We start from the raw sequence: 26,781 nt of genomic DNA, 5'->3' as shown, positions 1-26,781 counted from the left end.
CATGATTGATCTTCGATATCATGTACACTGAGATTTCTGGCGTTACACTCTTGGTCAAGGATTCAATGACCAATCTCTAATGGCCGGAAATCTTGATATATGCTAGGATGCGGAGTAGAATATTTTATATTTATCAATGTTTTAAAAGTTTTCGCCTAGGCACTGCGTATGCGATAGGCTGTTGGTCATCGGTCCGATTAGTTCTTAGGTATTTGAAAATTAAGAAAGTGTGTTTGGACCTGTTTAGGCGTCCATCTAGTCTGTCTAGACGTCCATCTAACCTACCTAAACCTACCTCGGCATCCGTTTAGGTTGCGACTTTCACTTAGACACAAAATTGATAACTTGCATTTTTTATTTTATTTTGCCAATAAAATGTAAGAAACTTGTTGAATACTAAGATGAACACTTATTTTATGCTTGTTTCACATGTTTTCAATATGTTTTAATACTTTATAACCTATATGTCATTTTATTTTGCAATTTATGTATCCCTACAATTAAGTGTTTTTTAAGTAGGCCTAATTGGATAAATGGTCCTCGTGGTGATAAAGTATTCAGAATATAGTCCCCGTGGTCAAAGAATTTGGATTCAATCATTTGTGGCGCAAAATCAAGTTTCTGATAGTATTTCTAAGGGAGTTCGCTTCAGGGTTTGTCACTTTTAGAATGCTAGAAAGTATTACGACCAGCTGCAAATTCCTGTGGGAGTTAACGGAGGTGCTAGCTAGAGTTCCAACAATGGCAGACGGTTCATCCTTGCCTCCACCTTCTGGTCGCAACCAATCAAAGGCCAGCAGTGCGTGGCATGTTGTCTTCTTTAGGGCTAGCCCTGAGAATTTGGGGGTCTTAGATAGTATTCATAGTGGGGCTAGAAAAATTTAGTGACTAAAAGATAGTATTCATAGTGGGGCTAGAAAAATTTAGTGACTAAAATGCAGCTCCATGTTTCGAACTCAATATCCTAAAGAAAAATGAGGCCGAACATTTCCATTGCACTAACAAATGAATTATGATACTTTTTACCTTTTTTATTTTTTTATTTATTTTTATTTTTTATATTTATATGTTAATTACAGCATATAAAAATTTTTTGGAGGCCTTTTTGAAGTGAGGGCCCTAGGTGGACGCCTACTTGGGTTACTCTCAGGGTTGGCCCTGGTCTTCTCTGAAACTACCTTAGCTCCCAGCAAGGTCCGCGATTATGCTTATCTGGCTCTTGACCTTGACTGTATGTGCTTTCATACATGGCAAATGGAGTTAACGGAGAATTAACAGGAATTTTGTTTTGGGGCTTAAATTCTACTGGACTTTACTATCAGGATTTAAATTCGAGTCTGCTTTCTAAATACTCTATCATTACAAGGACCATTTATCTAATTAGGCATTTTAAGTATAAGTAGGCACTTATTATACCATATATAATAAATTTACTTAAATCTGTCTAGTCCGCTCAAGCCCCCTTCTATGCCTTGCCTAGCTATCTAGGCACTAGGCCTTAGCGCTCCGCCCACCTATTGCCTTACTTTTTTTTAGAACTGTGATATTTATTTTGTCAAAGTAAAATATCAAAAAATTTCTCTTATACATTTGCCTTTGGTTTTTTCCTTTTCCTAACCAAATGATATTTGGAAATATTCTAACTTATGGAGAGATAAATTTGAACTTAAGTACAAACTGACGGGCATAACTATGAGTTTATTTGAAAGTACTTGAAAGACTAAATACACTTAAATGATTTTTCATTATATACTTGTATTTAAAAAAAGAATTAATCCCACAAACATTTTTAGTAAATGATAAAAGCATTTTCAATTATTTTACAAACATTTTCAAGCTAATCGTGTTTTGTCGTAGAGGAGAAGGGTAATTCGGTAAACTAACACAAAGTTTTTCGAACATTTGTTTTGCCTGCATCCTACGATTATGTGACACGTGTCCAAGCCATGTAGATGCAGTCAAATCGTTGCCTCCAGAAAGTCGTGGACCAATGGAGGGGGACACGTGTAAATATCTGGCCCGGCGCTCCCTCTCAAAGGCAACGAGTATATAAAGGCAACCAAACGAAACGAAACGAAGCAATTAGGCCGTTCTGGAATTCTCTGGTTATATTCTTTTCCTCCACTCTCTCAATCTCTCAAGCCCTCGTTTCATTTCCTTCTAACAGGTACGAACCTCTTTTGATTTTTCATCCCTCTTTCTTTCTTCTCGCATTTTCTCGGCTGCCAAACAGAATAACGAATATCTGATTTCTCTGTTCGATTAACTGTCCATAAAATCTGCTGTCCCTGATTCGAACAATCATTTATGTTCTGCTATATCCGTGAAAATCTGCCCCCTAAACTAGTCGTTTAGCTCGTTTCCTGTGACAGTTTTAATTTTCATTCGAATTTCACGAGTGTTCAACTTAATTATAATAACTATGGTTATCAATATCTCGGATATGGTTTTATACGAAAAATGTTTGATTAATGACTTGGATGATCGTTCACTTACATTTTAATATAATGATAAATATATACGTCTCGATAATTCATTAGTTTCTGTGTGATTAATTTTATGATTTTCTTTAATTATATGGAATTCCTCACAAGGATGTGTTGATAATTGTTTCTTAATCAATTATCTTTGGTCGATAATTTATTTTGGAAGATATGAAAGAAACTAAATATATGAGAAGATAAAATACAATAGTTTCAAAACTTTAGATTTTTTTTTTTTTTTTTTTTTTTTTTTTTTGGACTTTAGAATGATAACGTACCTAATTGAACTTAAACCGTTTGAGTTTTTGATCATTTTTATTCGTAATTTTTGACGTGTGGTAATATGAAGAATAATCTATACTGAGATTTTCTGTTTCCAGGGGGGACAAACACAAACAAAATGCAGAGTGAAAGAGACAGTAAAGGTGGTGTTTCTCAGTCACGCGGATTGTTAGATAGTTTTCGGGGCTTTGGGTCCCGGAGAAGTACGTTCCCTAGCCTCTTTGGTGGAAGAGATCCATTTGATGATCCCTTCTTTAATCGCCCCATTGGTAGCATGTTCGAGTCTAGTATTTTCGGTCCAAGTTCCGTTTCTAGTGATACACCGGAGAGTGGTAGAGCCAATGAAATATCAGTAGAAGAACTGAACTCTGATGATGAGGGAGGGGATGGTATAGTTACTGGGGATGAGAGAGATAACTGTGGAAAGCAATCTGTTTCGAGTAAAGAACCATCTGTTGAGCATCCAGATGATGTTTTGGACGGTAATGAAATTTTCGCATCTTTGTTAGAAATTATTGAGGGTTTATACCCAACCTTGTAATTTACGTTTGGTGTAAGATGCTGATGGTTAACATGTTGAATGTAGAAGAGAGGAAAAGCAAGGATGTGACATATAGAAATGACCGCAATAAGGTGGAAGGCACTCGGTCGCAAGGCCGTGGTTTATCTTTTCAGACTTGCAGAGTCACATATGGTGGTGTAGATGGAGCATATTACACGTCTACGAGAACCAGAAGGGCGGGCGGTGATGGCGTAAGTAATGGTTTCTGGGATTTGATATGTCACTTGCATAATTCTTTCTTTAACTGAACTTGTGATTGCACATCAGGTGGTGCTTGAGGAGGCCAAAGAAGCAGATAAGACAACCGGTCAAGCAACACATAGAATCTCGAGAGGACTTTATGACAAGGTAAAAATTTCTTTTGTCTGTTAATACAGCCTGTAGCAAGAACAATGGATATAACACCTATAACAACAATTTGTAGTTTTAGGCATTAGTCATTTTCTGGAAAGAGCAGTTGATTAAGAAATTGATATAAAAGGTGATTGACCTTTTGTATCGAACACTCAAAGTCACCCTTTTCTATTTTATTTAGATCAAAAGGGAGTGAGTGTAGGCAGTGCATTACCCTTGAATTACCCTCCCTTTCATGGGTTGCTTGAGAGATTGCTCTCATGTACATTGTCACCTTAAATATTTGTTAATTGTGTTACTATCCTTGTTCTCAAGTTTAATGGGATTGGATTTTATGCTATCGTTCGGCATATATTCATTTCAACCCATTTTGGTTCTTAAAACTGCACCCAACTATGATTTGTTTTAGTATTGCATAGATCAGTTTGTGGCTGTTATTTCCCGCATCTTCTGTGTAAGCATCACGAAATCATAAACAATTAACTCTGTACTTATTATTGGAATTGGGACGGTTGTATTGCTAGGGTCATTCTGTTACGAGGAAGCTCAAGTCAGATGGGAAGGTGGATATGTCGCAAACTTTACACAATTTAAATGAAGGTTTGTATTTGCAGCCTTATATGGTTGATACGTATTGTGTTTTGGATGTACGAATAGTAGAACTGATGTTGCCATTTTGTTGCAGATGAGCTTCCTGGTTTTGAAGAAGCATGGACTGGTAATGTTGGAGGGCACTTGCCCAGCTGGAGACATGAATTTGATATGCATGGCAATACCAGTAAGCACCCCCCTCCAGCTGCAAACTTTCTTTATTTGTCCTTTGTGTTTGTTTTGTCACCTATTTAATTTCGATCGGTGGTTAGATGGGGTCTAATTAGCTTTTTGAAGCGGAAAGTCTTGGGTAAATGTCCCTGTCAATTCTGTTATTAATTTCTAAATATCGGCCTAATCTTCAGTTGGTCAGACCTTATTGTTATCAACTGTAATCTCATGCTCCATGTGTTGAAACCGGTGGAAGAGAATGGTCTGTGCCACAATACAAGTGAAAGTGCACTGGCAATAATGAAGCTTCTGAGGTTTTCCATTAAGTGGGTATGTTCTATCAACGGAATCCAGAGTGCCATATGAGATTTTGGGATAGATATCCAAGCGTCAGACCTATGAGCTGTTTGTACAAGGACTGTTAGAGCGTTTGCTCTATGCATACTTTGCCCTTGCCTCCTCTCTTTTGGGAGGCTTCGAGCGGAACTTCCTTATCTTCTTCCTTATCTTCCTTGTTAGTTTGTACATTGGGTATCATAGGAAATGTTATGGTTCAGAATTCAGTTGATCACTTCTGGTTAAATAAAAGGTCGACTCAGTTTCTTAGCCAAGTAATGAATGACATTGGCATTACAATGTAGGTTCCTCCACTAGCAGAGAGCAGAATAGAGAGGTGATTTCGGGAGTGGGGCTTCTTCCATCTTCTGAGCACATGCAAAGCAGCAGAGGAATGAAATCAGACAACGCAACAAAGACTACCTCCGATGGGAGGACCAAAAGGGTTGTCAGAATCAATATAGAGTAAACCATGTCAGATGTCGAGACAGGGAGATAGTAGTCCAGTTGTCTTGAAACACTTGGGAGAGTACTTCATTTGTCTGAGTAAATTTACGGTTGTCCATTCTCTGTTGGGCAATCAATAGTTGTATTTTTAGTCCGAAGTGTACGAGAATCAGAGATTCATGCCATGCTCAATCACATTGTTCTGTTCATCTGAGTTCTGTAAGGTGACGAGTAGGATGTAGCAGGTTGGTTTGTTGTTTGAGTGGCTCAGTGTTTGAAGTATGTATCCTAGGAGTTACGCATCTCGATTGTACCATTTACCGAATTTGTTTCACTCATCGTTGGTGATTGAAAGTTGTTCTGCGATCGGTAAATTCACTCGCGTGCTTTGCTCTCTTTCAATCTTAGAATTTTCAAACAGATCTGCCATTATAACCCGTGAATTGTGTCAATGTTATGGATTGGATTGCAGACGAGAATGTCATGTATCAAAAGAAATAAGAATCTAACTTGAACAAAATTACATAAAAATTCTTCTTCAATTACTAATTAAACCAACGTGGAATTTTATATGCGTAATACAGACTATGAAATTATACCAATTTTTTTTATAGGGAGTGTAGAATGAGATTTTTGGAGTGGTAATAACAATTTCCTTTTTTTTAATTGATGCTCTAAACTAAACGAAATTCTACATCGCACCATCACCCCCGGTGGCGGCAATGGCATCGAACCCCACTTTTTTTGTTGTTTTTTACGTTTTCTTGTAAGCCATGTTAGCCATAAATTAGATCAGGCGTGACCAAACATACCTGAATCCACTCCAATCACATTTGAGCAGCTTAACTTATCCGTATTCCGTGCTAAAAGTGGCCAACAATCAATCTATGTCCAAATTATTGCGAGTGAAGTAGATGCATTTGGGTTTTATGAGCCCCTTGAAGTCTCAAGCTTTGACGGCGGTACCCTAAGGTGTTGATGGGTTGTCATTCGTTGTCTAATATAACAATTTTGTTCTAAATACTATTCGATTTCTCATTTCTTACTATTTTATACGAGTTTTTATCATTAATAGCCAAATTTTAGCATCCAATTCTGTTAATGTCACTTTTTATAAAAAAATTCAAATATAGCAAAAAACTCACTTGAATAGACCTAAATGCCCTTAAAATCCAAAATCTATTTACACAGAAGCCAAAACACTTGAATAGATCTCTTGTACATTGTTATTCAAAGTGTGATGCCGTGATGGAAATTCGCAAACGTCGTGAAGCAGTTGCGGGTGTTCAACCGTCAGCTAATTGAGTACAAACTTGTTTTCCATCTTCTTCTCTCTATTTCCTGTTTTGTTTAATGCAAACTCTATATAAATCCAACAAAGACACACTTGTTTTCAAGGCGTGTGCAATAAATCCAAAATTTTATTTCTGGAGTGATTGATGATACAAATTAAAGATTGACTGACTGATCAAAACACTCATGTTGTTGGGTTTAACAAAGAGAACTTTAACGAAAAGCTCCTGGTACTGTTCGCTTTAACGAAAAACCATATTTTTACACTAAAAAGTCAATCATGGTACTATTTACTTTACCCTTTATTTTGTCTTTATCGTTAAAACTCAAAGTTTTCAAACTTTTTTCATTAGTTAATTCATAAGCAAATCTCTCTTTGAATTGTTTTTTATAAAATTAGGGCTCCAAGTCTGTAAGCAAATGGACATAGACATTTTTTCTTCACAATAACGCTTCATTCAGAAATAAATAATGATTTTTTTTTCCCATAAATTGAACAATATTCAAATTACTGACAAGTTGCCTACTTTATGAAATGTAAGTCGAATTTGTTCACCACAAGAAAATTTTGAGGTTCGTAGTTGGCATACAAAAAGTACTAGTTAATAAAGAGAGCATCTTCATTTAATTTCAAATTGTAAATGATAATTACCTTTCGAGTTTGAACAACATGTCCACAGATTGTCCAGGACGCTCATCACTGTAGCCCCTCCCTCATCGAATAACATGAACAGAAGATCAGAATGTGTTTTTGGTAAGTGTAATTAAGTTCAACGTTTGAGGATGTACAATTCCATTCAACTGAGTTTTTTGTTATATGTGAAATTTTGTCATAAAAACAGAGATTTATAAAATTAGAAGTTAAAATTTAGCTATTTATGATAAATGCTCATTTTATTATTTGATCAAATCATATGATATCCTTGTTTACTTCAAAAGCCGCAATGTCGTGGCCAAACAATATTATTTGTACCACTAAACATTTTTAATATGATAATGAAGGATGAAGGTTGTTATTGAGAGCTGATCTAGGTGTGGAAGTTGTATTAAGAAGTTGAAAGGTGGACGATAATTGATGATGCATTCTTGCTCAACTCAATCAAATTCTCCAACTTAATGGAAAAAGTTTATAGCATCATGCGTAAAACGTGCTTTAGTTTACCGACCTAAATGCTGCTCACAGCCAGCATAATTATGTGATATCTAGCTTCATACATTTCTTGCCAGAGAAAAAACAAGCACGCTTTTTGCTTGCACATGAGGATTTCGACCTTTTGCTTTTGGCTGGCTGTTATATTTGATTTTTACAACTGTTTAGATCTTTTAATTTTAATTTTAAACATTTATTTCTTATATCATACAATACTACGTAGTATTGAAGAAAAATCTCTTGCCTCTCACTATTTGTGAAAGACCTGTGTTTTTAAAAATTAGTTATAATAATTACGCGTTATATATTATGATTATTTTCATTAAGCTTTGTATTATATAGGTATATGTGGTTTTTTCATCAATCATGTAAAAGGTTTTACCTGACTGTTGGGTAAAGCTGTTTCCCTCAATCACCCAGCTTTTATATGTACCAAGACTTGTACTTGGACAAGGATTGTCTACCCTCCCACTTCCGGTGTCCTCCTGTGCTTTCCTGTTTGTGTAGTCACGGTTAAGCTACGTCAACATTTTATATTACTATTCATTTTTATCTTATTATCTGTATATAAAAAAAAAACAATATAAAATGTTAACGTGACTTAACCATGATCACATAAAACAGGAGGGTACGGGAGGGCACCGGAAGTAGGAGGGCAGACAATCCTAGCTTGTCCCTTGTACTTAATCAAAAGTCCTGCCATGACCATGATATCCTAGATCAACCAAAATGATATAGAAATCTATTTGTGTTGAATTAGTAAGTTTAAGTATGTCGATTAGGATTAGAGTTCTTGTTATGCATTTGGTGATTTGCTTGTACTTTTGAAATAGGAATTGACCACGATGGTGGATTCTTGTGTTAATAACTTGGAGCAATGTTTTGGAATCTAGGTAGGGAAAATAAGGCATACCTTTATAAAGATTGACTTTATTAAATTTCATGAAGTGATATTTGATCTTATTGTTAGGCATCTTTGGTTCATTGAAATGTTGTTTGCTGTCGCTTGTGGTTAAATGTTAAATTGTGCATCTTTGGTTCATTGAAATGTTAGTTGTTGTCAATTGTGGAATTATTGTTGGAAGGCATTGTGATATATATGAAAGATTAAACGACATATAGATGCACCACTCATGTTCGGAGTTGAGGTTGAAACTTGGGTATAGAGAAAGGAAATGAGGGTAGTGGAGAGAATCTTTTGTGTAGTTGAGTTTGACTCTTAGTTGGTACTAGGCATCATGTCAGCCCAATTGCACATGGTTTTTATCTGGTAATTCAGGTATGGCGACAAGTAGTTAAATAGGATGACTAACAAACGGGAAAAAAATGGGATGACTGAGTTATGGGAGTTAGTTTGTATAATAAAACATTCAAACCACTACTGCAAAGGTAAAATACACGATATGAGACGTGCAGGTCCACATGTTTTATTATATAGATTCACGGGTTTGGTAAATAACGTTAAGCTGCATTGCATTCACGCATTGTCATTTTAATCTCCATGACTGATTATATTTTATAGTTGAATTATGTGTTTCCACGACACTTAATTTAGTATTGTCAATTTACTATGGTGAGGTTAGATCCCTACTGAGTAGTTGAAGCTCACCATTTTATTGTTATGTATGTTTACGAACTAGACAATCAAAAGGGTAAAAGGATGAGATTGGCCTAAAATGTGAGGTTGGAATTTGATTTTATTTGTTTTAACTTAGTAAAGAATTATGGCTTTTGTTTATAAGAGGAATTTATTTCACCCTGTTTCAGTTAGTTTCTCTTAATTTTTAAATTTTTAAATTTTTAGCTCGCACTAGGCACGAGGTTACCTTTTCATCGACCCGGGTCTGGGGCGGACAATCTTGGTAAATTCTGGGTTGGATAATGCTTTGTGTCCCCTATGGGAAGACTTAATTGTCACCCACTTACGATTAACAAACATTTATTGTCTAAACATCATATATTCTCTTTATCATCATCTAAAGATCATATATGCAAAAAAATCATTCAATTCGGATCATTTAGTCATCCATACGTGTTAAATCAATCAAAGATTTTGGTAACTAGTATATCCTCATAATGAGCCGTTTAGACGAAATTACATGTAAATCTTTGGGTGCGAGAGCATAAAAAATTAGCTCTCTCCAAATTCGTTTATAGCTAATTGAGAAATTTTAATCGAACCCAACCTTTGTATCTCTACATGCAACTTCAAATTTTAGTGAAAGTTATCATTTTTACTTTATTGTTAAGGACAATATGCATTTAAACTAAAAAAGTAAACTGTATCAAGGTATTATAGCATGGGCTTCAATGGTTGCATAAAACATTAAGGACAATATGTATTCATACGTTATGCCGAATTCCTACACTAATGCATTTGGGGGTGGTTAATACGCAACAACACCATCATATTATCAACAAGATAGCCGCTAAGTAATATAGTGTAGTATTAATTTTTTTTATAAGTGAGATGTTCTATGTTCGATTCTTGTCAAAAGTAAATTTTAACTATTATTGCTAGCCCATTGTGAAACTTAACCAACTCTCCTACCCTTTTCACTTGTTCAATAAAAAATAAATAAAAAAAAAGATCGGCACAATTAAATGTGTAAACACAATCATTTGATGTTTATTTTGTTGAATATAATCGATTAAACTCATACCAAATATTAATCGAATTAGTGGTCCATAAACTATGAGCTGTAAAGGCGATGAAGAGAAGTGAAGGGAAGATGTTAGGATGACCAGGGAAAAGTGGATGGGGGTACAGCAACGGTAGCCATGACATATGGAAAGAGCTTTACACAGAGGCAAAGAGAGAACGGGCTTTGCTCGATGGAGACGATGGATTTGCTAGGGTTTTGTTTTTTTCCTTGTTAATAATTAAGATTTAAGTGGGTGTGAAAAGAGGTTTAGATAATTAGATGAGTTTCTTTTTTTATCTTCTTTTTATTTATTTATTTATTTATTTTTATTTTATTTAATAACGGTAGTTTGGATACTAATGTAGGGGGAAAGAGATAATAATAAATAAAATTAAATCTTTTTTTTTTTTTTAAATGAACGATATTATTTACATTAAAAGGGAGGAGGCGAGCTTAGCCTTACAATAAGCTAGCAATAATGTGGTTCAAATTCACATTTGGGAAGACTCGAATCTAAAACATCTCACTTACAAGTGAAGAGGAATACCTATTAGACCGTAATTGCGACAGCCCATCCCGAAATATTTGTATCGATGGCGTGAAATTACTAAAGTACCCTTGAACGTTTGTGGCCTTGTGTGGTTTAAGTTTTGGTTGTGGAAAGGTTTGTTTTCTTGTTTTTGGTTGGTTGCAAACTGGACCACACAACACACACACAAAATCCCTTTCCCCGTTGACCTTTTCTCTCTCTCTTTCTCTCGAACTTCATCCATTTTTCGTACAAGTCGTACGGACACCATCCAAACCATTCCATTTCTTCACATATCGACGTCGAGGAGATGTTTTTATGTTCCAAGCTCAGGAACTCATCTACACTATTATCTGGACGTGAAGCCTTCATTTTCTCGAGAAACCATAATCTCTGATTTAAGCACTATTCATGCAATCGTAAATGTGAAGTTTTAAGGAGATTTTAAGTTGCTAGGAAGCTTTAGAACGTCTTCACGAAGCTCAGAGAAGGAAAAAAAAGTGTTTTGGACATCGGGAAGTTGAGTTTGGTGAGTTTCAAGTTTGACCGGATTATCGAGGCTTCTCCGGCGAGATCCCGTGGATTTCAGGGCTTGAAATTGGTAAGGTTTTTTTTTCTTCTTGTTGTAAGCTTTAATTTGAGACAAATTTCATGGAATTTGGTTGAGAAATGGAAGAGATATGAAGTTTTAAAGTTTTTCCAGTTTTCCGGAACCAAGGAAGAAGACGACGGAATATTTTAACGGCGTCAGGTAACGCCATTAACTTCTGTTAAGGTTTTTAATGTAATATTCCATGGAATATTCCTAACTGCCGTTAACTGTTTCATTAGGGTTGGTCGCGCGTGGGGGCTCGTCTGGCCGTGCCTTGGCTGGCGCGTGGCTGCTCGTGGGTGGTTGGAAATTTTTTCTGAAAATATGGGGATGTTTGTGGTGTTGAGTAGATCACGTTGGTTTATTCAAACACCCCATTTAAGCAATGTATGAGAAGTTATTAGCTAGTTTCATTTATGTGCTTTAAGTTAACGTTTATATAGTTGTTTCGCATATAGGTGAGACCTATCCTCAAGACGAGCACAGTCAATCGAGGCTTGGGGGCTACGACCCTTCCACATATCAGTGAGTGGGCTTGTGGTTTTCCGTATATACCCTATATAAACTGAACGTTCATAACTAAATTGAACTTGTAGCTTCTAATTTAGTGCCTTTGAAACCCGAAGTTTTCATTCAAAACTTACCACATGAAACCTGTAGCTTTCATGATTAAATTAAACCAATACATGTCTATAGAACCCAAATGTTCTATAATATATGTTTATGGCTTTCCATATGACTAATCACATTTTGTTGTACCCTCCGTTTAAGGACATGTCGAACTTGAACAAGCTTGATTTCACCGCTCTGGAAGTCTTTGGAAAAAAACTACCTGAAGTGGGTTCAAGTTTACCAAATTTTTGGATTTGATATCTGTTCTACTTCTCGCTGAAAAGCAAAACCAGATTTTGATGAAACATCATCAAGCTCGACCTATTGGCTCGAACACCGCGCATGAAGTGCATGCGACCAATTTTAGCAGCCACAACTAACGGAAATCCCGTTGTGGCCATGGAAAAGGGCGGCAATACCCACCACGGGCCTAAGGTCCACCGAACAGAGGCCCATCCAAGGGAGGAAACTTGACCCAGAGGCGCCAACCCCTTGCCCCGAAGGCCCCAAACTTCAAGAACAAGGGAAAAGCTACATTTTAATAAGATTCCACTAAATTGGACATGTGTTATCGTTGTGGATCAAAAGATCATTGGTCACGCATATGCCGAGCTACCCCCAAGGCCATTGCCAAGTATCATTCTCGTCGTGAGTCTAACTTTGCACATGTGGAACATCCGAAAGATGCTACTACATCCATGGAGGTTTCAAATTTTCAGAAGGATCCGCTCCTATGGAAGAATAAAGTTTTATTTTTCTAAGACATGTTTTTAGGGTGTTTTACCCCTAATGGCCGAAGCCTCCTTATTTTTAGGTTTATGGTTTAATTTTTGAACAAATTTTCTAAGTATTTAGAATTATTTGTTGGTTTTGGTTTGTTTTGAACTATGGATATTATTTCTCGAATTGATTAATTGAATGAATAGAATTATATTTATGCATGTGACTAATTCAATTAATTTATTTCTAGGTATGACTAGTTGGGAAGTTAGTTGTCTAGCTGATAGTGCAACTATGCACACCATATTACGTGAGAAACACTATTTTACTAACTTCGTACGTAAGAATGCACCTCTGACAACCCTCTCATACCTATCCAACCTGATAGAAGGATACAGAAAGGCTCGTATAATGTTGTCTAATGGTACTGAATTAACCATTAAAGAGGCACTCTATTCTCCACTTTCCGGAAGAACGTTGCTAAGTTTTAGAGATATTCGAGATAATCAATACTATGTTGAAACCATTGAAGAGAATGGTTTTGAATTTGTTTGTATCACTTCTTACGAATATGGCCAGAAGCATATTCACGAGAAGTTGGAACATCTCTCGAGTGGGTTGTACATAACAACCATTTGAGCCGTCAAGAAACACCATGTGGCAGGCCCTATGGCTAGGTTCCAGGACACTTTGCTGCTTTGGCATGATCGAATGGGACACCCCGGACGAGATATGATGCGCTATATCCTCAAAAGCATATTTGCAAAGCATGTTCCTTGGGGAAGTTGAACATTTAACCCTCAATTATAAAGATTATTCATGACCCCCCTAAATTTATTCAAAGGATTCAAGGGGATATTTGTGGACCTATCCAACCAACATGCAGACCATTTAGATACTTCATGATGTTGGTTGATGCATCGACATGATGGTCATACGTCTGCTTATTATCCATACGTAATGCTACATTTGCGAAACTCTTAGCATAAAATATTAAGCTTAAGGCTCACCACCCTGATTATCCGATCAAGTCGATTTGATTAGATAATGCTGAAGAGTTTACGTCACAGACCTTTGAAGATTATTGCATGTTTGTTGGGATTGAAGTTGAACATCCTGTACCCCATGTTCACACCCAAAACGGCTTGGCAGAAGATTTCATAAAGCGCCATCAAACAATAGCTCGGACTTTGGCTATATGAACCAATTTGTCGGTATCTACTGGGGCCATGCAATATTGCACGCAACTATGTTGGTCCACCTGAGGCCCACCGCTACCAATCTTATTCACCGTTACAGTTGGTTACTGGATACGAGCCTGACGTCTTACATTTCTTGTGTTTGGGTGCGCAGTTTATGTGCCAATAGCGCTGCCACTACGTACCAAAATGGGTCATCAGAGAAAAATAGGAATCTACGTCAGTTATGATTTGCCATCCATTATACGCTACTTAGAGCCCTTGACAGGAGATCTCTTTACCGCACGTTTTGCGGATTGTCACTTCGATGAGATAGTCTTCTCGTTGTTAGGGGGAGATAAGATCACTAACATTTTTGAAAAATGTCGAGGATTACTCTCACTGTGTCTCATTTAGATCCCTACACCCTTCAGTCTGAAACTGAAGTACGACGTATTCTAGATCTTCAGAGCATTGCTTAAAGCATGCCGAATGCTTTTATTGATGTAGAAAAGGTGACGAGATCACATATACCAGCTGCAAATGCACCTACAAGGATGGACATACCGAACGTACGCCGTAACATCGTCGTGGAAAGCCGAACCGTCGCAGAGGGTAGGGTGGCCGTACCTCCCACACAACAAGGTACACTGATGGCTAGCCAATCACCTACTCCTACCTTAAAGCGTGGCAGGCCTTCTGGTTCAAATGATTCATAACCCTATAAGAGGAAAACGGCACAAACTAGTGAACCTAGTTTGAATCCGACCATTGCTTACTCATCCGTTCCAACGCATGAGGTTATTCTAGATTACAGTGATGTTTTAGATGAGACATACCAGCCTTCTCAGAATCTTGATATTTCAATCCATTATGGAGTATTGTATAAGGTTTGGAATCAGAATGAGATGATTATCGATGATGCATTTGCGTATACCACTGCTTTTAACATCATACTTAGCAATAATATTGAACCACATTCCATTGATGAATGTCAATGTAGAATGGATTGGTCAAACTAGACACAAGCAATCTAGGTTGAACTTGATTCGCTCGCGAAACGAAAGGTGTTTGGGCTTGTAGCTCCTACTCCACCATATGTGAAGCCCGTGGGCTACAAGTGGGCTTTAGTGAGGAAGCGTAATGAGAAGAATAAAATAATGTGATACAAAGCACGCCTCATAGTGCAAGGCTTCTCTGCCCTGTGATTGATTACAAGGAGACGTATTCCCCTGTAATGGACGTCAAAACGTTTCGCTACCTTATCAGTTTGGTAGTTTTCGAAAAACTGAATATGCAGCTTATGGATGTGGTAACCGCGTATCTCTATGAGGATCTAGATACAGAAATGTACATGAAAGTTCCAAAAGGACTTCCATTGATTGGTTTAAATAGTTCTAGACCACGAAACACTCTCTCAATTAGATTAAGAAGATCACTCAATGGATTGAAACAATCCGAGCAGATGTGATATAACTGTTTGAGTGAATATTTGACAAGTTAGGGTTATGTGACAACGAACTATACCCATGCGGGTTCATTAAGAAGTCATATTTTGGATTTGCGATCGTTGCAGTTTATGTCAAGGATATGAGCCTCATTAGAACTCCCACAGAGCTTGAGGAAATTGCTGCTCACTTGAAATCAGAATTTGAGATGAAATATGTTGGGAAAACTCATTATTGTCTTGGCTTGAAGATCGAGCATTGTTCAGATGGAATCCTAGTTCATCAATCGAACTACACCCAAAAGGTGTTACGACTTTTTAATGAGGATAAAGCAAAGCCTTTAAATACTCATATGGTCGTTCGTACTCTAGATGCTAAACGAGATCCCTTCTGTCTGAATGAGGATGAGGAAGAGATTTTGGAGCCTGAAGTTCCATACCTAAGTGCAATTAGTGTTTTATTGTACTTTGCTCAATGCACTAGACTTGACATCTCTTTCGCTATTAATCTTTTGGCTAGATATAGTAATGCGCCTACACGCAAACACTGGAATGGTGCTAAATACATTTTTTGCTACCTCAATGTAACGACGAATTTGGGGTTGTTCTACACCCACGAATCCTCGAGAAGAGCCGTCGCCCCCTGGGTCCTCGGGTTGATTATTGCTTCGTTGGTTATGCAGATGCTGGTTATCTGTTTGATCCACATAGGGCATGTTCTCATATGGGTTATGTCTTTACCATTGGAGATACCGCTATATCTTAGTGGTCTACCAAGCAAACGCTAGTTGTGACTTCTTTGAACCATGCTGAGATACTCGTTCTGCATGAAGCCTCGCGAGGGTGCTTTTGGCTGAGAGCAGTTATGGAACATATTCGAAGCACTAGTGGTCGTCCTTCTGTCGTTGACCTTCCTACGATGATCTTTGGGGGAGACAACACCAAGCACATAGTGCTGAAGTTCTTTTATTCTCACTAGCAACAAGAGCATCAGAACATTGAAGTCAAGCAAATTCATTCCCAGGACAACCTGGTCGATCTCTTTACGAAGTCATTGCCCAAGTCTACTTTTCAAAAGCTTGTCCAAGAAATTGGTATGTGTAAATTATCTGAGTTGAATATCTTGTAGTTCTCTTATTTGGAAGTTATGTCTAACTTAAGGGGAGTATCCTGAAGCATACTTACTTGATCTTAATGTACTATTTTCCTACGATTAGGAGCATTTTTTTCACTGGGTTTTTCCTACCTAACGAGGTTGTAACGAGGCCCCCATCCTGGGATGATCATACTCCGTTGAGTTCATTACTTTCGTACTGTTTGAATTTTGTTTTAGACATTATGCATACTTCTCACTTTTCTCCTTAGTTTATGGGTTTTCCCCATGCCTTGGGTTTTACCATAGCGAAGTTTTGTGAGTTTTACTACCGATGCATACGTTATTATATTTGAGACTTGCATTCACCCGTTATGCCGACGACTTCATCAATTGTTATATATTATCTACTGCAGATCTGATGCGACGTTTTGTTTGAGTATTTACACAGTTAAGAGGGAGTGTTGCAGTCCTATTGGATTAGGAATGTGATTGTGTAAATCCTAGTGCATCTAGGACTATCTTATATATTCCTTTTAGTAGTTTAATTCCTATTAGAAATGTAATCCTATTAGGGTAAGGATTCTACCTATCCTACTACTATAAATAAAGGCATAAGGGGGTGATACAACACACACCTCAGAATTACATCTCTGGTCTCTCTCTTTGTTGTCGCCGACCCCTCTCCCTCTCTGTACTTTATACAATTAAGTCAAATAGACCTACAACAATATATATATATATATATATATATATATATATATATATAATCATTATTCATTGAACCCATTACCTTGAGAATACAAAACATGTGAGTTGCATTTGTTCGGAAAGTTCAAAAGTTCTGAATCAAAATCAATAAGAATTCAATGGTGCTTGTGAGAGAGATAAAAAATCAGCCAACATGATCAATATTTTAAATTTGATGCTTTAATTTTTATACTCCACAAGATTCGTTCATTGAATCATGTTATACATCAAATATTTAATGACAAATTCATATCTACTAAATTATGATGCGTCAACTAAATGAATATATTTCTTGTGTTTGCTTCCCTATCTCCATCTCTTTACATACTATCCTCACTAAGTGACCAGAGCAACCGAGCGAAGGTCATAAACTTTACGTTGTTCCAAAGTTTTGCTGATTTTGTGCATCAACATAACTATTAACTGATGGGAAATCCATTACCCGGTGAGTAGGGTTATGGACAATCCTCAATGGTTAATTTGCGGTTATAGATATAGTTAATTTTCGTGGTTATGGGAATGGATAAAGTATTTCTGTCCCCAAACTAAATTGTTGCCATCCCTACTTCAGTTGAAGATGGTATATGAATATGATTTGACACTGTTTTCTGGACAAGACTATGCTTAGCCCTTTTGGTTGGAGATGACCTTAGCATAATCCTCCAAAATTTTCCCTTTTGTAGCTAACCCTTCAGGGCGTGTTTGTTTGGCCATGTTAACTTTTAATGGATTGGATTGCTTAGATAGGATTAATAGTCCATGTATAGTGCAAGCAAAGGTTGAGCTTAATGGGACTAAGTCGGACTCGTGCCGACTAAATCCTTCGCTAGGTGGGCTTTGTGAGAACTCTCGAAAAGGAGAGAATTTCTAATCTCGTCTCCCCGCTTTGCTTCACCCTACGCCTGAGCCTTCAAATGATGACTTGCCCTCCCACTCTTTCCCCCTCCCTTTTCTCCATCTCAGAAGATCTCCAAGTCTACAAGACTGGGTTTAACACCTTCGACTGTGTTTGATGGAAACGAATCCAATAAATCCAAGTTCGTCTCAAATCCAAGCCACCGCCAATTCTCACGACTCCACAAACCTTGACTCCCTGCTAGTCAGCTTGCTGGGCCTCGCCACAGGCCAGTTTCGCCGTTCTACAAACTTGGCATCTAGGATCGAATCCACGAATGTTCCCTTTGCTCTGCGTGTTCTTGGTTTCTTCTTCTCTAAGTTTTCAGCAGTTGTGTCAAAGATTGGAAAGCTCTCTCCAACTCGAATCTAGATAATGGCGATTATTTGCAAGTATTTTCCCTTTTTCCTTAACTTTTTGTTCTCATCAATTTTGCTTCGTTCTTTGTGGTGATTGGTTGTAAATTTGAAGAAATTAGGGATTATCATTGTGCTAATGCATTCCTACCATTGAATTAGGACTCAGAGAGCTCATTAAGTAATTTTTTAGGTATTAACAAGTAGTTTTTTGTTTCCATTTTTAGTTAATCCAGCTTCTTAGTCTAACACTACACCAAACACTTTACTACATTAGTCCAGCTTAGTCCATTCTAAGTCAGTCCAACTTAGTCTATTCTAAGCCATTCCAACTTAGTCCTTGAAGCTAGTCTAATTTGAGATAAGCCCGGTGCAACAAACGCACCCTTAGGGTCTTAATTTTTTTTAAGGAAAACTAATGAAAAAGGCTTCAAATCTTTGCATTAATCAAAAATCATCCTCTAACTTTATTTAATGATAAAGAAAAAAAAACATAAATAAAAAATAAAAATGCAACGTGCGAACCACCCCCCCCAAAAAAAAACCAAAAAAAAAAAAAAAAAAAAAAACCCCTTTTTTCACTTTTTTTTCTCACATTGTTAGTTATTATTAAGAGATATTATATTTATATTTTATATATATATATATATATATATATATTTTTTTGCTTTTAGAATAAGAAAAAGACTTCAAATTGAATTACATTTCCCTGTTTTATTTTTGTGGTGTTGTTTTCCAATCGTAGTCAAGTGGTGAGATTCTTGTGTTAAAAAAATTAATAACATAAAAAAAAAAAAAATTTCCCACCGCTTACATAATAACATGTGGTGTACCACTTGTGTTACAGGCACAAAGAAAAATTTCTCCAAGATGACACTCAAGCTCAAGAAATTGGATGGAGAGCAACATTTAATTATTGTAGGTATGTAGAAAATGTGAGGGAATTTTAATTTGGTAATTGAAAACAGTTTTTTTAAATATAATGATTGAGAGCATAATCTTCTCAAGGTTTTGATTTAAATGATCACTTCTGGGTTCATTGTTTTTGGCGCAATGGGTACTTTTACAGGACCAAAAAGGGTCTAAGTTCCAAACCTTATGAAACAGAACCAAGAATTAAACACCATTTATAAAACTTGACCAATAAGTAGACATTATTTATAAAGCTGGATCAATAAGTATACACTATTTATGAAATGAAGCCAAGAATTAGGCAGTATTTCTAAAACTAAATTAATAGGTGGAAACTATTTATGAAACTGGACTATATGCTATTTATGAAACTAGACACTATTTATGAAACATGACTAAGAATTAGGCACTATTTATGAAAGTGGACCAATAACTAGGCACTACTTTTTATATTAAAATTGGGTCATTTTCATTAAAATTTATTTTTTCTTGTTTTTTTATTTATTAAATTTTAATAATTTTTCATTAATATTTAGGATAAAGTATAAAAAATTACCTACAACTATTGGTATCACGACACTTTCATACCTTATATTTTAAAATTGACAATGTCATACCTCATCTTTAGAATTTGGTCCAATGTTAACCTTCCGTTATTTAGCTGTTTACTTTTCAGTTAAATGCTGATGTGGCTTGATTCGGGACCCATTTTCTGTGACATCCCGTCCCGGGATTATTAAAACGTACGTGTGAAATTACAATTTTGCCCCTAGTGTGTTTTTCGTCACGTTGTGGGGTTGTTTTGTGTGTTGTGGCATGTGTTGGGCCACACACACACCTGCACATTCACTGTCTCTCTTCTCTCTCTCTCTGTCTCTGTCTCTCATCTCTCTCTCACCCTTCCCGTTCACCCTAATACGTACGGACAAACCCACAACCCACCAAATCCTCACAGATCGAGGAAACCAAGGACACCATTCAACTCGTGAGGTCGAGACGAGCACAACCATACCATTTTCAGGTAGGAACTCTAACGTTTTCACGTCGTTTCGACGATGGCCGATTCGAGTACTGTTCATGCAAAAGTTATACATTGAGTTTTTGGGATTTCTAAGCTTGTAGTTGTGTTTGTGCAGGAGCTTAGGAGTAGCTCGTTGGGTGAATTTGGACATCACGATCGTTGGATGTAAAGTTGGCCGAACTTGGATCGTTGTTGCAGGTATGATCGTGTAATTTTTAGGCCTTGAAACTAGCCTATCGTGATTCTACTAGTCCTAAGCTTCATTTTGGTATAAAGATCGTGAAAAATGGTTGAAAAACGAAGGAGAAAACTAAGTTTGAAATTTTCCCAGTTTTCCGGCGCCGTCGCCGGCGCCGGAGGCTCGCCGGGGAAGAAAGGGGAATATTCCGTTAAGTTTAATGGAATATTCCTAACGGCAGTTGACGGCGTCAGTTAAGGTTAACGGAATATTCCGTCGGTTAGCGGAATATTCCTGACGGCGTCAGTTGACGTCGTCAGTGTGCATGGCACGTGGCCGCGCGTAGGGGGCGCGTAGGTCCGTGCCTAGGACGGCGCGTGGGGGCGCGTGCGGGGTCCAAAAATTATTTTAAAAATATGGTTGTGATCCTGAGGTTGTGTAGAGCACGTTGGTATATTCATTTGTCCATTTTGAGCAATGTATGAGAAGTTATTACGAGAAACGGGTTATGTGCTTTAAAGTTAACGTTTTTATAGTTGTTTCGTATTTAGGTGACACGTACCCCGAGGACGAGCGTGGTCACGCGAGGCAGGGGGGCTACGACCCTTCCACGTATCAGTGACTGGGCTTTTGTTTTCCGTATATACCTATATACATTTATATTCCCAGAAATTGATTAAAAAGGGGTTATTTACGTTATGCCATGCACTTCATTATTATCGTTTACGCATCATGGCATGCACTATTAGTGGCATACATACATATGCATATTGGGTGCCGTGGACGCACAGGTAAGTGCCAGGTAAGTGACATTCACGTTTATGTTTCAGTAGTGGTTTGAGATGCCTAGAGAGCTCATAACCTGCACCCCCGGTGTTAGTGCTCCCGCCCAGAGTAGGGCACAGTCCTTCACGTGATGTTCACCTCCCGCACCACACGCTCAGCTTGGATCCAAGTTAGGTGCATAGGCCTGTCGTACAGACCACATTAGGTGGTTCCGACTCGTAGGTGACCCGCGATTATTCGCACAGTCTTCACGTGATCGTAGCACTAGAGCGTACATATGTATTACACCCAGGCCTGTCGTACAGACCACTTTAGGTGGTTCCGACTCGTGGGCAGGTTCAGTTATTGATTGTGAGATTTGAGCTCTATATGCAGCCGTACAGGTCACGTTAGGTGACTCCGGCTGCCAGATGTTATGCTATTGATGTGATTTATACCTGAGCACTTACATTTCATTATGAGTTTCCGACATGGCATATTCTTGAGCATGATTAGTATACCCTTGAGCATGCTTGGCATAGTTATACATACGTATATATGTTTATTTTCTGCGAAGTATACAGGTTTTACGGCGAGGGGTTAGAATGTATTTTTGCTAAATGGTTTCCAAAGAACTTTGTTTTTGCCCACTCACGCTTTTGTTTTGCGCCCCTCCAGGTTCTAGTTGCTTAGCCGTTGCGGTGGTTTCCCTTGAGAGCTTTCCGGCGTTCTGACAGACACTCCACATTGTAGGGTCGCCTTCGGGCGTACTACTGTTGTCGTTTTCGTTTGGGCTGCTATAGACCTGCTCTGAATTTGTATCTCACTTACTAGCACTTATTCTAGTACTTTGTACGCTAGTTTTTAATTATTCGAACTTTTATATTACTACTTTATTAGCTTCCGCACGTGCACATGGCTACGTCACCTTTGTGTGATGGCCAGCACGCTCCGATCTCGGTCGGGGTGTGTCATTTTCTATTAAAAAATCATTAAAATATTATTAAAAACTAAAAAAAATTATTTAATATTTTTGAAATATTAAAATAATAATTAAAAGTAAAAAAAAAAAAAAAAAAATTCCAAATTGTCTTCCCCTACACCCACTCTCAGTTTCCCACCTCCCCACCCCCTCTTCTCCTTCTTACAACCTAGAAAAAAAAAAAAAAAAAAAAAAAAAAAAAAAAACACCAAATCCTGTCGGCGAGAAGATGGGTGCGTAGAGAAGGTGGAGGATGGGTGTGGAAGAGGATGTGGAGAATGAACGAGAGTGATGGATTTGGGGTTTGATGGGTTTTCAAAAAAATAATTTTTTTGTTTTCTTTTTCTTCCTCCTTCTCCTTCTCCTAAGAGAGAGGAGGAGAGGGGAGGGACGAACTGAGGGTTTTTTTTTTTTTTTTTTTTTGGGTGTACTTTTTATTAGGGTAAAGTACAAAAAACTACCCCAACTATTAGTGTCACAACACTTTCATACCTTATCTTTAAAAATTGACAATGTCATACCTCATCTTATGAATTTGTGCCAATGTTATACCTTCCGTTAGCTTGGCGTGAATTTCTCAGTTAAATGCTAACGTGGCTTGATTCAGGACCCACTTTTTATTAAAAAAAATTAAAAAAATACTATTAAAAAAATCATTTAATATTTTTTAAACATTAAAATAATTAAAAATAAAAAACAAACAAAAGAAGAAAAGGAAAACAAAAGAAGAAAAAAGAAAAAAAAAACTTCATCCCTTCCCACCCCCTGCCCCCTGTGTCCTTCTTTCTTCCCCACCCCCAAAAAAAAACCCTCAAGCCTGCAACCCAGAAAACAAAAGAAGAAAAAGAAAAAAAATAAAATAATTATAACTTCATCCCTTCCCACCCTCCCCCCGCGTCCTTCTTACTTCTCCCCCATCCCCATCCCCTCTTCTCCCCCACCCGAGCCCCTACCTGCAACCCAGAAAAAAAAAAAAAAAAAAATTCCCAGTTCGTCTTCCCCTCGCATCCACCCTCCACGCCCACCCAACCTCGCACCCACCCCTCGCGAAATCGGCGAACAGGATCTGGGTTTTTTTTTTTCTTTTTTTTTCTTCTTCTTTTTCTTCCTCCTCCTTTTTCTTTCTGGGTTGGCAAGGGGTTGGATTTTTTTTTTGGGGGGGGGGGGGGGGTGGGGGTGGTTTCCTTCTTCTTCTTCTTCGGGGGGTTGGGGTTGATGGGTTTTCAAATTTTGTTTTTTTTTTTTGGTTGAATCACGCGGGGAAGAAGAAGATGGGGAGGAGGGGTGGATGGGACGAAAGGTTTTGATTTTTTTGATTTTTTTTTGTTTTAACTTTTCTTTATTATTTTAATATTTAAAAATATTAAATAATTTTTTTAAAATTTTTTTAATTTTTTAATAGAAAATGGGGTCTGCATCAAGCCACGTCAGCATTTAACTAACAAATTAATAGCAGACTAACGGAAGATATAACATTGGCACAAATTCGTAAGATGAGGAATGACATTGTCAATTTTAAAAGATGAGGTATGAAAGTGTCATGACAGTAATAATTGAGGTAGTTTTTTGTACTTTACCCTTTTTATTATTATTTTAATATTTATAAAATATTAAATAATTTTTTTTAGTTTTTAATAATATTTTAATAATTTTTTTAATAGAAAGTGAGCCTCGAATCAAACCACGTCAACATTTAACTAAAAAATAAATGGTCAAGTAACGAAATGTATAACATTGAACCAAATTCTAAAAATGAGATATGACATTGTTAATTTTAAAAGATGAGGTATTAAAATGCCGTGACATCAATAATTAAGGTAGTTTTTTACACTTTACCCTAATATTTAATTATTTTTCATTAAATAAAGTTATAACATGATTTTTGGGTTAAAATAAACTTAGCCCAAACACTTTACATAAAAGCTCTCATTTTTTTTTATCCACTTCAAAATTTACACTTAAAAACTCATTCAAAAAGGGCAAAGCACACAAAAGAAAGAAAGCTCCCAAAAAAGAGGAAAAATGAAAATTTAAGATATAATCATTGTACTTGCTCTAAATTCTTGATCCAAGTTGGTGAAAAATGAAAAACCTAGCTTCGGGTGACCAGAATCAAATCTAAAGGCTAGTGCTATCTACACTCCCTTTTACCGCCAATGCCTCATGTTAATTTCTGTCATTTGATCTAATGGCAAAAAGCTGAAAGGAATATGTGGAAGGTAAAAAGAGATGTGTGTATAGCAATATAAACAAAATTCAACACCAACTTGGCAGCAGGCTTGATATCATAAATTATACAAGGGATAAAACAACAATCAGGGAGAAGCAATAGCAGTGACGCGAACTTGAGAATATCACCCGGCGCAATTTGTTAAAACATAACTAGTTTAACTTCCTACAAATCCAGATCTGTATCCTCATCCACTAATAGCAAATATCTCATAACAACCAAATTGAAAAGAAAAACAAAATTTCAAAACAGCATTAATTTTAACAGAGTACCACACGAAAAAGTTGAATAAGTGAACAAGGTGCTTAGATGCCCCAGCATCCTAATCTTCCTCCTCCCCTTCGTTCTCGGCAATGTTGAAGTACCTCAGTTCGTAGACATTTCTATCCTTGTTGGAAGCAATCACACGAAGCCAATCTCGCACGTTGTGTTTCTTTAGGTACTTCTTTGTCAAGTACTTCAGATACCTGAACCACAAAAACAACATAAATACTCAAACTACACAAAAACTGTACTCCACTTTTCGGTTACAGTTACAGAAGAAGAACTAGTTTAACCAAGTCTCTAGACTCGCATAAAATGCATATTAAAACCCTAATTTAACAGTTAAAAAATGCAGAATAGCTATCATCACAGAGATACCAGTGATCAGAACAAAATCCAAAGGATGCTCTACACAAATGGTTCTAGATTTCATCCATAAATCATTTGCGAATAGAAAGAAAACTAAATAAATTTCAATGTGCATTATACATCAATGGCTAGTTCAAGCCACATGCATTCGACAGGGAGAAAAAGACAATCTCATCGACCATATAAGAACTCGTAAATCCTATAAATTAACCAAACCTCCGATCAGTCTTACATGTATCAATCATGAAAAGAGAAATAAAATTACCTCTTTGAGAAGTTACTGTCAGAGGTGACAGTGATCTTGCTCTTCTCACGGGTCACACTGACGGTGTCACCAAGTGCACCAGCCTTGCCTCCAACCTTGATCCTCTCCTGAAGAAACTTCTCAAGGGAAGCAATGTCCATGATCTTGTCCTCCACTGGCTTTCCACAATCAATGGTAAAAGTCACTCCCTTCTTTTTCCCCTTGGGACCTGCTGCAGTTGCTCGACTCATTGTCGGTTATCTCCTGCAGCACAGATACAAATCAAACATAAGCCACATTATATGTACATACATCTTTGTACAGACAAAGGCCACATTATGTGTTATAATAAAAATCACACGAAGCAAATCAACGCACCACCACACACCCTACACATTCAAATTTACACACAAACAATTATATCTCTAAAAAATAAAGTCGAGCATTCAGGTATTTTCTTGTAAAACCTGATAACTTACATTGATGTGCATAAAATTTCATACGTTCAACATAAATACAAACTGAGAGGTGAAGATTTTATATTTCAATTGCAATTTCAAGCCAAAAGCACCATATACCACCTACTAATTCATTGAAATATAATAAAAACAATAGTCTATCTCTGAATTATGAACCTAACAATCTAGCAATTTCGAATCCAAAAACAAAACCAACTGAAAGTCTGAATTAAACCCAAAAATAATTAGAAAACCTAAACAAATCCAATAAAAAACCCAAAAATAATAATGTTCACGGAAAAAATATATTATCTGCAGAATGCGATGCAACCACACAAAAAAATTAACAAGTAGACGAAAACCCAGAACGTACCGGGAGTCGAGAGAGAAGGGGGTGATGGGTTCGTTAGGAAATGAGAGATAACAGAAGACGACCAAGAAGGTTAAAGATCGCGGCGCCAGTGTGATAATATAAAGGAGGAGAAATGAGTTAGGGTTTATCAGCCTTCGTGCGCTATCGGGCCGTTTTTACGGGACACCCTTTTTGCATTTGGTCCTCTTTTCTCCCTTGGGCCTTCAGAAAATGATGTGGGCTTTATTCATAGTATTGCGACAAACCAATTTTATATTTTATCATTACATAGAAGTTTTTTTTTTCATTTTTTTTCATTTTTTATTTTTATTTTTATTTTTTGGATAAAACGATAAATTTTGTTAGATTAGCCACCATCAGGGTTTAAACCCACGTCGTAATACAAGAGCTCAACTCATTTCCACCACTTAATAGAAATATAGTTAAATAAATAATTAACTTAAATACCCTTAACGAAATTTGTATAGATACAAAGAATCACATAAGTAGTTTTTTTCTT

The 26,781-nt window shown here is 37.0% G+C and overlaps 2 protein-coding genes across 3 annotated transcripts; one reads left to right on the top strand and one right to left on the bottom strand.

Annotated features, from left to right (window-relative positions):
- Positions 1 to 2,081: 2,081 nt before the first annotated feature.
- On the top strand, positions 2,082 to 5,628 carry LOC137748482 (uncharacterized). Of its 2 annotated transcripts, none has more exons than XM_068488642.2 (7): positions 2,082 to 2,167; positions 2,864 to 3,247; positions 3,355 to 3,518; positions 3,595 to 3,675; positions 4,206 to 4,281; positions 4,367 to 4,459; positions 5,085 to 5,628. In XM_068488642.2, exons 2-7 carry the CDS (start codon positions 2,884 to 2,886, stop codon positions 5,246 to 5,248), a joined length of 942 nt encoding a protein of 313 aa, XP_068344743.2. In that variant the 5' UTR covers positions 2,082 to 2,167; positions 2,864 to 2,883; the 3' UTR covers positions 5,249 to 5,628. The 2 variants fall into 2 exon arrangements, with proteins under 2 accessions (XP_068344743.2, XP_068344742.2); XM_068488641.2 differs by having other exon boundaries at positions 2,086 to 2,167; positions 3,352 to 3,518.
- A 19,051-nt stretch (positions 5,629 to 24,679) lies between these two features.
- On the bottom strand, positions 24,680 to 26,422 carry LOC137747401 (large ribosomal subunit protein eL22y). The gene is made up of 3 exons (XM_068487505.2): positions 26,283 to 26,422; positions 25,473 to 25,715; positions 24,680 to 25,041 (listed from the first exon to the last, which is right to left on the bottom strand). The coding sequence occupies exons 2-3, from the start codon at positions 25,700 to 25,702 to the stop codon at positions 24,897 to 24,899; spliced, it is 375 nt and encodes a 124-aa protein (XP_068343606.2). The 5' UTR covers positions 25,703 to 25,715; positions 26,283 to 26,422; the 3' UTR covers positions 24,680 to 24,896.
- Positions 26,423 to 26,781: the final 359 nt, after the last annotated feature.

Source organism: Pyrus communis, chromosome 2 (genome assembly GCF_041283825.1).
Source record: "Pyrus communis isolate YQ-2024b chromosome 2, ASM4128382v1, whole genome shotgun sequence".
NCBI classification, from domain to species: domain Eukaryota; kingdom Viridiplantae; phylum Streptophyta; class Magnoliopsida; order Rosales; family Rosaceae; genus Pyrus; species Pyrus communis.
Note: the sequence above shows the minus strand (reverse complement) of the source record. Positions and strands in the feature narration are given on the sequence as shown.

Bases quoted from the DNA above. Each gene is read 5' to 3' on its own strand.
- LOC137748482 (XM_068488641.2), top strand. From the start codon at position 2,884: ATGCAGAGTGAAAGAGACAGTAAAGGTGGTGTTTCTCAGTCACGCGGA. The intron at 3,248-3,351 runs GTAATGAAATTT...TGTTGAATGTAG, and splicing joins TCCAGATGATGTTTTGGACG to AAGAGAGGAAAAGCAAGGAT. The intron at 4,282-4,366 runs GTTTGTATTTGC...ATTTTGTTGCAG, and splicing joins TTTACACAATTTAAATGAAG to ATGAGCTTCCTGGTTTTGAA.
- LOC137747401 (XM_068487505.2), bottom strand. From the start codon at position 25,702: ATGAGTCGAGCAACTGCAGCAGGTCCCAAGGGGAAAAAGAAGGGAGTG. The intron at 25,042-25,472 runs GTAATTTTATTT...TTTGTGGTTCAG, and splicing joins GACAGTAACTTCTCAAAGAG to GTATCTGAAGTACTTGACAA.